Source organism: Clupea harengus, chromosome 21, assembly GCF_900700415.2.
Source record: "Clupea harengus chromosome 21, Ch_v2.0.2, whole genome shotgun sequence".
Classification (NCBI taxonomy): Eukaryota; Metazoa; Chordata; class Actinopteri; order Clupeiformes; family Clupeidae; genus Clupea; species Clupea harengus.
This window is the reverse complement of record NC_045172.1, coordinates 22,255,505-22,267,561: the sequence shown is the minus strand read 5'-3', so window position 1 is coordinate 22,267,561 and position 12,057 is coordinate 22,255,505. Positions and strand designations below refer to the sequence as shown.

The following is a 12,057-nucleotide window of genomic DNA, read 5'->3' as shown; positions in this document are numbered from 1 at the left end:
CTCTCTCTCTCTCTATCTCTCTCTCTCTCTATATATATTACGACTAATGTGATCATGTTCCGCTTTTGTCTGGACAGAAACGAAGAGGGCGAGGAACACCTGCGCCAGAGGAAGATCCAACTTCCTTTCAACTTTGCGACGGGCGAGGCTGTCCTCTACGAGAGCGCGCCCCCCCTGGACATGGCCTCCATCAAAGGCCCGCCCAAGATCCCCAAGATCCCCGACCAGATGTCTGTGGACCCCAGCTCCATGCTGGGCTGCATGCTACAGCAGGACCAGATGCTGTATGAAGGGAGCGGCGAGCCCAACTCCCAGTTCCCCGTTACCATGGAGATGCCCATGGAAATGCCCATGGAGATGCCCGTTGAGGTGCCCATGGAGATGCCCATTGATAAGGCCTTCCGGGACTGCCGCGCCCTGATGAGCGTGCCCGGGGACACCTGGCAGCACGCACCACCCACCGGACCCGCCACAGGCGCGGTCCTGGCGGAGGCCAACACGAAGGACATGATGGAGACGCTGCAGCAGATCATCGGAGACACCAACATGTGCCAGGAGCTGCAGGTGGAGATGGACCCGCTGGAGCTGAAGGAGTGGGAGAACGCACTGCTGCGCATGAACGCGACCAGCAACGAGTCCTCCGTGGACCTCAACGACATCCTCACCAACGACATTTTCTCCTACGTGGAAGGCCTGTTTGCGGAGAACGGCCTGCAGATGCCCTCCACACAGCAGGGCGGCACGAGCCAGAGCGCCCTCTCTGGCCAGAGCGGCTTCGTGGATCTGCAGGACTGTCTTCCAGAGCTGGAGCTGCAGACCTCCCTCCTGGCCGCTACAGGACAGGGCTTTGGCCTCCAGGGGGCGCAAATGCTGAACAACGGCCAGCTGCAGGGCAACATCGTGGGCCGTCAGGACGGCACGACGGCCATAGGAGGCTCGGCGGGGCCGCCGCGGGGCACCATGAAACTCACCCACATGGGCCCAGAGATCCCCCTGGCCCAGTCGGTGCCCGCTGGCGACCTCCTCGCCCAGTTTCTCCCGCAGAGGAACGGGCAGAGAAGCCTGGCTAACGGACCCAACCTCCAGGGTTTCAACCCCGCTACCCTGGCCGGCCCGTACGGCCAACCCCAGGGCCAGAGCCAGCTGCGTCTGGGGCTCCAGGCCCCCGGGCCCCTTGGTAACGGCCCCCATCCGAACAGCAGGGCATCTGTGCCCCAGAGGCGGATTCTGACGGGGCAGCAGGAGATGCTGGGGCAAGTGCACCCCAACACCATGGCCGTCCCCACCATGCAAAACCACCCCATACAGACCATGTCTCTGCCCTCTCAGCCAATGGCGTTTCAGGGGCAGAAGGCTCTCAACCAACCCAACGGCCAGGACAGGCCATGGGCGTCCTCCATGCCCGGCGCCGCCGTCTCCCAGGCTATTTCAAACCAGACGGACGTGCCCCCGGGCGCCTGCCTGCAAGGACGCTTTTCCCTCCACACCCAAAGCACCCAGGACCAGAGCCTGCGCTCGTGGCCGCCCCAGCAGCAGCAGATACCACAGCAGCTTCCCAACACTCTACCAAATGGACACCAGCACTTGTCTAACTGCTTCAGTCAGACCACAGACTTCCAAAGAGACCCCATGTCTCAGCTTCTTCCCCAGAACACTCAAAGCTTCGGGACGGGCTTCAGGCCCCAGAACAACCCCGTCACCGCCCCTGGGGTCTACCCTGGGGGCTACCCCAAGCCTCAATCGGGGCTAATGGATGCCCCTCACCTGTCCAAAAACAGCTGCATGTTTGACAACTCGCCGCCCAACCCCGCCGCTGTCCCCGCCCCGTCCTCCGTGGTTAACAGCGTGGGTTTTAACCACCTGCGGCCGGACGACATGCTGGCGCGCCAGAAGATCAAGGCCCTGCTGAACCCCATTCCCCCGCAGCAGCCATCCTGCTTCTACCAGGAGAGCCCCGGCGACGTCCTGGGCACCACGCCCCCCCTTAACCCGCTGCCCCTGCAGGACGCCCTCAACCCGCTCGCCTGCCATCAGTTCATCAACTGCAACGGCCAGACGCAGGTAAGGCACCGTTTGTCTCACAGATAGTGGCCCGAACGACTAAAAAACAAGATCACCGCACACACCTGTACGCCCGTTGTGAACATCGATAACCACACACAGAAGATCGCTCATTACACCCCTATACATTTCACAACAATATCATTTAAGTTATATCATCTCCTGTTTGGCTCTTTCTAAGTTTCTCCCCCTCCTTTCTAAGAATTCAAAAACTTCTGCTTTGTAATGATGTGACAGGACAGGTCATTCAGCAGAATTGCAACTGTTTACTGGACGTCTACATTTACATTTTACATTTAGTCATTTAGCAGACGCTTTTTATCCAAAGCGACTTACATATGTGCGACTTACAATTTATACACATTTTACATTTACACTGATGGCACACTGCACATCAGGAGCAATTAGGGGTTCAGTGTCTTGCTCAAGGACGCTTCGACAGGGAATCGAACTAGCAACCTTCTGATTACTAACCGACTTCTCTACCTCCTGTACCACTGTCGCCCCAGAGGGGGAAGTTTCAGTCACTTCAGTAAGTCGTGCGTCTTACAGTTTTGTCAATATTTTGTTCCCCTTTTGCAGATCACCAACCCTCTAATAAAAGACAACAACTCCTTTCCGTTCCCTGGCATGGGCAGCGAAAGCCCATACTTCTCAGAGACCAGTCAAGCCAACTGTTGTGATTACTAGAAGCACACGCTCTCCCCTTTGCCTTTTGTGCCGTGAAAACGACCGACCGTGAGACCTGGCGGAGCAGCACTTGTCTCGAAGAAAAAACGATCCAAAATGACTAAAACAAAAACCAACGACTCACAAACGGCTCACAAATGCCTTCTGAGATTCTTTCTACTTGCCTTTCTGTGGAGTCCAGGAGATTTTGATGGGAGGCTCCTTTTGTACCAGCCGCAGCTCGAAAACCTATAAAAGAGGACCTCACATGACATCCGTCAGTCAGACATTTTGATTTTATTTTTTTATTTTGTTTTAAATTGAAAAGGAAATGAAATGGAAGCAGCGGCAGAGTCAGTGGAGAACCTGCGGGGCGGCTGAAGGCTTGCATCGTGAACTCTGTGCTCTGCTCTTTGGAGGCAAGGATAAAATACCAGGAAGGTGCAAAAGAAAATATTTATTTTGTTTTTTGTTCTATGCATTTGTATTTCCATATCTTTGTCACTCTCACTTTAAATATGCCTTGAGTGTTTTTTTTATTTTCCAGTTTTGTTTTTTCTTGCGTTTTAAAGCCACAGGAAATTAGTGTGAGTAGATGTGTGTGTGGTTGGTCAGTTTGCTACCCGTGTTCTCTCTAATGAAGTAAGTGTGCAGAAGGCTGGGGGAGACACACACACAGGCCACACACACACACACACACACAAACACACACACACACACACACACACACACACACACTCACACATCACAGATGAGGTTCTGGTGAAACAGAGACACACAGTAACCATCGCTGCAATAGAACGTTACTACTATCCAGTACACAGCGCCGTTAGCACAGCGCGGTTAGCAAAGCGCCGTTAGCACAGCGTGGTTAGCACAGCGCCGTTAGCACAGCGCCGTTAGCACAGCGCCGTTAGCAAAGCGCCGTTAGCAAAGCGCCGTTAGCACAGCGCGGTTAGCACAGCGCCTCTTCCAGGTGCTTCCCATGGCTCCAGGCCCGAACCCGAGAGAGCAAGCCCAGGGCCACGAGACTCCCTGTGAACAGCAACAGAGCTCTTTGCTCTGAGCAGGTGGAGAACCTGGCCCAAGATGGGGAGGGTAAGAGGTCAGGGGTCAGGGGTCAGAGGCCAGGCGAGTCATCTGCCTCAGGAACAAGGCAGGATGACAAGGGAGTGAGAGTGAGGGACAGAGACACAGTGGAGGACGAGAGAAGAGGGAGAAAAGAGAAAAGACACAGAGAAAAAGAAGAGAGAAGTTGTTATGCTGCCGTAGTCAGATCTGGGCCAGATTAGAGTAGGGTCTGAGCCTCATCTGCTCCAGCTATCCCAGAATTCCCTCTGTGCGTTCGCTCCAGTCTCGACTGCTATCCCAGAATTCCCTCTGTGCGTTCGCTCCAGTCTCGACTGCTATCCCAGAATTCCCTCTGTGCGTTCGCTCCAGTCTCGACTGCTTTCCCAGAATTCCCTCTGTGCGTTCGCTCCAATCTCGACTGCTATCCCAGAATTCCCCCTGTGCGTTCGTTCGACTCCAAAAGAGAAGGGTGTGACTCACACTAGAGCTGGTCTGTGTCAGTTCCTCCTGTCAATGTCCTACCTATGCACTTACCACACACACACACACACACACACACACACACAGGAAGCACAGAAGCCTATTCTCTTTCACGTACCCAGCATAAGGTATATCTCAAGTCATGGGAGCAGCAGTGTGTGTGTGTAATGATAAAACTGCAGCACCTGGTTAGGGGGGGGGGGGGGGGGGGTCCTTTCCTCCTGCTTCTCTTTGTAAATGTCCTAAGGGGAGAGACGAGACACATCTCTGCTCACTACAGCACAGGACTTTTCAGCTGTGAGCAGGAGGGTGAGCACACACACACACACACACATACACACACACACACAGAGATCCTCCCTGGAGTAATGCTGTCCCTTGTAAGTAAGATGTGTTTTTGGCGATGATGGGCAGCAGAGACAGTAATTGACAGCTGAGTCAGTTTTCAGAGAGCAGCCTCCTTCTCGACTAACTTTTAGTATCCGCTAATCACCGTATGTATGTATGTACGTCCGCCTTACGTTTTTTAATATATCACATTGTAACAAAGTATGTTAATCAAAATGTTAATGGATAACATTTATTCACTCTGCTTTGTTTTTGTTTTATGAATGTGTCTTTTATATTTTTATAAGCATTTAATCAAAAAATATCAGACATGTCAATGAGCCATTTTTTCTCTTCCTGTCCTGTCAGGCTTCTCCATCTAACTGCCTTCTCTCTCTCTCTCTCTCTCTCTCTCTCTCTTTGTTCTAAACTTGTGATTCTGTTGGTGGAGAAAGGGAGGGATATCTAATAGTCCGCCCCTCACACACACACACACACACACACACACAGACACACACACCAAGGCTGTCTAATGGCCTGTGTGATCTATGCCCCCCCCTGAGCAGCCCCGGTGTTCAGGAGAGGAGATACTTTAACGAGAGGAGCGCCCCAAAATGACATCCCTAAAGCATGCAGAAGACCAGTCATGGGAAAAGCCAGCAGATGTCCGTAGCACTGAGATGGCTAGCTTCTAGAAAGCAATCAACCCACCTTGTTGCTGCTTTGTTTTTTTGTTGTTTGTTTTTTTCTTTTTTTCCTTCTTTCCTTCAAATGTATGTATGTATGTTCTATACCAAGTTGGAGATTGTATTATAGAGTAGATTGTTTGAAGCTTAGCAGCGTGTCCACCCCTCTCTGTGCTAGACTTCCTGGTCCTTGTTCAGCACGGCGATTCTGATTGGGTGCCGTTTGACTGTCAAACAAGGAAGAGGAGGGGTTTCAGCAGAGGCGAGAGGGTGGATTGGCAGACCCCATGTGCCTTAAATTCACATTTCACCAGAGTGTAGCCTTTGTATATTCCAAATAGGACTGTGCTTATTAAAAAATGAACTTTACTTTCTGTTATTGAAATGTAAATAAAGCAAAATAAATGTAAGTTAACGTACCTTACCTCAATATCTTAAAGAATATGGCCGGCTATGAATTCTGTAGAAATGGGACGAGATAGTCTATAGCGCTGGAAGCATGGGTTTCCTTCTTATTCGCATAGATATGTGAGCGGAATAGTCCTGATGAGGGTGACAGAGTGTCTGTCAGTGTCCATAAGAGGTTGCTGTTGGAGGAGATTAGCCCCTGGAGATTAGCCACTCACACACACCAAAGTCAGAAGATTCTCAAATATATAAACGTCTATTTTGCGTCACTTTACAGAGCCTCTCGCTGAAGGCGGTGTCAGTGGCCTCCACAGCCAAACCAGAATGTTTCGTGGCAGCTACAGTTTCTTATGCAGTGTGTTCGGGCAGTTTGCCTGAGCTTGGGGATCAGAGGGGTGAGTTTCTGAATGCCCTCGGACTAAGACAGAGAATCCTTTGCCCAATAAATTGAGATTACGACACACATGTACTACACACTTGCCCACAGCAGTTAGCCTGACCTGAGGAAACAGCCCAAGTGCCTTTATATATATATATTTTTTATTTTTTTGCTTTTGTTTATTTTTTTTTAGTTCATGCGTTAGAGACATTTATTGGCTTCTGCATGTTGATTTTAGCTGCGATTTGTTTGCTGGTTCTGTTGATGTAACAGACAGGAGATGAAAGGTTAGATTGGTACCATAGATACAACAGTAGTGATGCCCCAACTAATGTATGCCACTTATCTAAAACATATGAATGCTTTAACTTGGGGGGGGCAGACAAAGACTATTTGTAATTGTAACTGATTATAATAATAATTCCAAAATGATTACTCATAGTCACAGTGGTGTGATCCCTGGTTGTGTATACCTCCAGAGAAGATTCTCCATTTGTAGTGGGGAGGATCCTTCAAAAGATGGTTTGGTTGTATTGGAGGCAGTGACTGGTGGCAGTGACAGATAGGGTATTGAATGATGGTTTGGTTGTTGCTGACTGATGCTGTCCATGAAGTATGTGGGGTGATGGTGCCTGTTGGTTGAACCCTGTTGGTTTTGGTGGGAGACAGTTGAGAGTGAACACAGCTACAAGAAGGCTGATGTGGTTTACTGTGGAAAGTGTAGGCGGACTAACCAGAAGGGCCTACCAGAGTCCTAGCAGAGTTTTTGGCACTTTCAGTTTCTTTCTCAAAGGGATCGCCCCCCCCCCCAACACACACACACACACACACACACACACACAGACACACTGACACACACACACACACACAGTGTTTGGAGTGTGGAATCCTGGCAACCTTCTAGATCCTCACAAAATGGAGAGCGCAACACACTGGTGCCAACTTTCCGAATGATTCTCGTCATTTCAGGTTCCTCGCTACGCAGCCACTCAACTAATCAAAAGCGTTTTCTGCATGCTTTAGAACAATGGAACAATGGGAGCACTTGCTACCGCAGATGCCCCCCCCCCCCCAAATAACCACATCTAGCAGCTGACTCTGGAGTGGTTATGGCCCAGTTATGGCCCAGTTCCGGCCCAGTTCTGGCTCAGTTCTGGCTCTAATCCGGCCACATCCATTCCACAGTCATCTGCTGTCTAGACAAAAGGAGAGTGTGAGGGCAGGTTTCTCTTGTAAATGCAGTATCATTGTATTATTGACATTTTTTTTATTGTATTTTTTTTTTTCGTGTTTGTTTGTGTGTGCTACCTGGCCTTATACGAGCCCTCACGTACCGTGTACTATTTTGTAAATTTTCTGCACAGCTGTTAAATATGTAAGCCATTTTTTTTTGACCGATTTTTCCTAAAGTACAGCATATCTATATTGTAGCTTTGAGCTTTTTACTTGTTATTTTGTAATTGCAAAAGAGCCTCATCTTCTCTGTGCCTCTCAATATTAATATTTCATTCTATTAAAAGGCATTTTGATGAATCTACAGATTTTGTGATATCTTCTTTTAACAGAATGTCTAAGTCAGGCAGGCGAGCTGGTGCTGAACTGTCAGTGATGGTAGCACTGTTGTTTTTTTCTCTTATTGTTCCTTATGACCACAAGAGGGTGCTTCCACCCATGGATTCCCCTCCATGGCCCAGCATCACTCTCTCTCTATCTCTCTCTCTCTCTCTCTCTCTCTCTCTCTCTCTCTCTCGCTCTATCTATCTCTCTCTCTCTCTCTTTCTCTCTACCTCTCCACCTCTCTCTCTCTCTATCTCTCTCTCTCTCTCTCTCTCCACCTCTCTCTCTCTCTCACTCTATCTATCTCTCTCTACCTCTCCACCTCTCTCTCTCTCTACCTCTCCACCTCTCTCTCTCCCTCTCTCTCTCTATCTCTCCCTATCTCTATCTATCTCTCTATCTTTATATCTCTCTATCTCTCTCTATCTCTATCTATCTCTCTATCTTTATATCTCTCTCTCTATCTCTATCTATCTCTCTCTCTATCGCTCTCTCTCTTTCTCTCTCTATCTATCTCTCTATCTATCTCTTCCTATCTCTATCTATCTCTCTATCTTTATATCTCTCTCTATCTCTCTCTCTCTCTCTCTCTATCTATCTCTCTCTATCTCTCTCTCCCTCAAAGTTACACAACAGCTGAGAAGAATGTCAGGCCCATCTCAGGTCTGCGTCTGTCCCGAGCGGTAATTCATTATGCATCGTGTGTTCCTCTCACCCGGAGGGGCTTAAGGGGCGCAGTGGACTTTCCCAGAATAAATTGACACACATCCCCACCCCCCTGTTTAGACGCCGGCCATCATGCCGGGTTTATGCAGCCCTGGCGGGGACGAACTGTGGCTTCAAAAACGATGAAATAGGATAGAATTGAGTGTCTGTGTGAATGGGTGTCTGAATAAATGGCTGAATAGATTGAAGATGACCCATGGAGCTGGAGGGAGATGAAGCTCGTTGGTCGCTTGTTGAAGGGTTTGGGGGGTTACGGCGCTGGATTTATACACTCATAGTTGAAAAAATATTATACAAGGCTTTTATTGCAACACACATTTCTATTTCAAGTTGACCCCCTTATCTTATGAAGCAATTCATGAATTCTAGACTAAAACAATGTTGGATTGATATGCATATGCTATCAAATCTAGTACTAATGTTCTATAACATAATGACTAGAAAAAGTGTGAATTCCGTTCTAAACTTAAATTAATTTATGTCTGTTTTTTCTTCATGGCCTAAAAGGCGAGGGTTTTTTCCCCCTCTCTTTTTTGGTAACTTCCATTAGATCTGGAAAATGGACAGTAAACCAAGAAAGCTTTTTAAAAACCTGAGCTTTGGAGAAGTTTCACCTTTCTACATTCTACATTAGCCAGAATTGCTGGAGCTGTGTGCTTTGGAGGAAGGAGAAGAATCTCCCTGCATATGGTAGGATGAGTCTGTCCTCCTAGACACACAAACAGTCCTCTCCTCGCAGTCGCCTGTGCACAGGCAACACATCTAGAGTCACTCACAACAACACACTAATTCACAACACACACAGACAGTGTATCCTCTGAGTAGTCCAAACAGTATCCGCTTCAGTAACTAATATCACACTTCTGCTGGATGTCATGCCATCAGTATTTGTTCTGTCACAGAACATGTTGAGAATTATACAAGGGTGTGAGAGGAGAACGGCTACAGTGCTTCATCATTTCCTGGAAGTTCCCTACTTCATGGTCAACACATCTAAGGACAATTTATTTTAATTTTTTTCGTTTTCTTAAATATCCAATCTAATCCTAGATACTAAAATTATCCTGATTCACTGTTTTTCTGTGTTTTGACGAACCTGCAGAACAGTTCCGTCCCTCAAGCAAAACTAGCGGCTCAGACCTCGCTGCTGTGCTGTTCTGCGATTGGACAAATGAGTCTGATCGTGAGCGCGTAGGGCACTGACGTGCTCGCCCGTGTATCTGGGAGATTTTTCTCCTCCCATGCCTGTTAACCTCAGGCCTGTGCTTCTTTGCGCGCTCCCGTACAAATCTGTGCCGGTCGCCTGGTCACTAGAATGCGAATGCCCTACTCTGACTTGGTGTGTGTGTGTGAGTGTGGGTAGGGGGTGGGGGGTGTTTTCACGTCGAGAGCGCGCAAGAGCTCGTTACAGAAGAGGAGCTTTGCAAAGATGAATTAGAAGCGAAGTCTTGACACAATTTAAATGTCGTTTGATTTCTATACCTTTCCAACTTTTTGTCAACTTTGTTTTGGACTTGTTCGTACATCAGTGTCGACTTAAACAGATGCTGCGTTTGGGCTGCCATCATCATTGCCTAAATGACGAAGGGGACATGCACTTGCTGCCACCATCTAAATTAATGTCGAAATAGCATACTTTTCCCATGCTACCTCGCCGGTTTGGTGGGATGGTTTCAGCAGACTATAAGTATTTTAAATTATCTTGATATACAACCAATGCCCCAGTGATTTTCGCTCACAGAAGATGGAATCGCAGTTTTGATTGATGGACCCGGGCAACTAAAAGGATTTGGGAGCACGATCCGTGCCTTTCAACGCCACTTGTACATTCTCATACGTTCGTTTTCTGGAGTCTTTATGATGAAAACATAAAGACTACATTTGCATTGGGGTTGTCATAACATTTGTGCTTTCCGTTTTGGGGGAAGAAGAGACTGTATATCTTCTGCCAGATATGTGTAGGTCGAACAACACCGCACTGAACTACAGGATTACAGAGCCACTATAGAGCCTTAAAATGTATGCTGGACGGAAGAGAAGAAAACCGGTCCAAAGAGCGTAAGTAATTGAAGTGAACAAATATTACATAGTCACAGTTCATAACGCAGTTAGGCTTCATGTAATTGTCATTTATTTTTATTTTTATTTGGTCATCCACTTGTCAGCTAGCAGGTTATGTAAAAATATAGGCTGATCGACGGAATATTTTTAAAGAAATGGACTATACTGCGTGCACAGTTGACCTCGTCGATATCATTTGTTTGCTGTCGCTGTAAATGCATACATGTACGCCTGGCGATGAAATGTCATGTGGAGCACGTCTTCTGTGTGGTCAAACACGGGAGACGGCAATCAAAACTTTGAATCACATTATAACATTTAGTCATTTAGCAGACGCTTTTGTCCAAAGCGCATAACGCAATTTATTTACGACAACAACGCCAATACATTATAGTCAATAATGGTCAACTGGCCGACCGACTGTAAATAGCTATGCTCCACTTTAGGCTACTCTTATATTATATAACATGTTAAAGATAGGCTGTGATGCAACGTGGAATTAAAATGATATTTAAATTATAAGAGAGGGTGTAATTGCATTTGTGTTTTTCTGGTAATCTTTTTTTTTTAATCTTTCTCCATGAATACTTGGATAGTCTATATTAAGTTCATTCGGCGCATGCAGTGTAGAACGGGTATTAAACACGGCCAAACGAAGAAGGCGCAGGTGCAGGAGGAAGCGGACATGTTTATTTTCCATCTCTCATTTCCGTTACCCGCTTCATTATTTTATACCCTAATTCCCCAAACAACGTGTGCCAAGCCTTGACATGGCGTATTTTTTTTTTTATGGGCAAGGGATTTATTTAGAGCTGCGTTTACGAATTTGCTGGTTCTATTTAAACGTTGAAATGGATGTCTCTGCGTCTTAGTGGGGAAGTAAATACTGTATTCAGTTACTTTTGTTTTTACATGCCCAGAGATATATTTCAGTAATGATTTTCATAGTATTTTATTATTAGAATGAGATTATTAGAATTGTGATAACTTTAATGTATATTAATAGTGTGCCTATGGTCAAATATATTTAATTCAGCCCAATGGATAGTGTCGCCTTGCTTATGGAGGACAGGGTGATACTTAAATAACCTCTAGATGCGAGTTTAGTTTTTTTACGTCAATTAAGCCTATGATTGTCAGCATCCTCTGACTGTGCCTTGTGCACCATACACATATTTAAATTACAGTAATTTAAAACAAAATTGAAAAAAAAAACACAGCATTTAGTGGAAATGAATCGGCCATTTTTAATTATTAATAATTATTATTACTCTAATAGTTGTAGAGTACCAGGGCTTTTATTCTGCCCTGCTATTGACCATGTTATTGCCCATCCTATTGCCCTGCTATTGACCATGTTACGCTGTGCCCATCTCTGATGCACCCGTCTCGCTGTCTACACAGGGTGAAACCGCCGCCCGTGGAGACTGTGAAATCAAACCCATCAAAGAGGCACAGGGACCGGCTGAACTCCGAGTTGGACCGGCTGGCCAGCCTACTGCCATTCCCCGAAGAGGTCACCTCTAGCCTGGATAAGCTCTCAATACTACGCCTCAGTGTCAGCTACCTGCGGGCCAAGAACTTCTTTACTGGTGAGCATCTCTGCCAGTTTTTATCTGTGTGTGTGAGTGA

General features: G+C 47.1%; 1 protein-coding gene across 1 annotated transcript in view; it reads left to right on the top strand.

The window, feature by feature from the left end:
- LOC105905668 (circadian locomoter output cycles protein kaput-like) overlaps positions 1-3,531 on the top strand; it is a 17,695-nt gene extending 14,164 nt beyond the window's left edge. The window contains exons 7-8 of the mRNA XM_031558613.2: positions 78-2,061; positions 2,644-3,531. Of these exons, the coding sequence (XP_031414473.1) occupies positions 78-2,061; positions 2,644-2,751 (2,092 nt within the window). The 3' untranslated portion in view covers positions 2,752-3,531. The remainder of the gene's footprint in view (positions 1-77; positions 2,062-2,643) is intronic.
- The last annotated feature ends 8,526 nt before the right edge of the window (positions 3,532-12,057 follow it).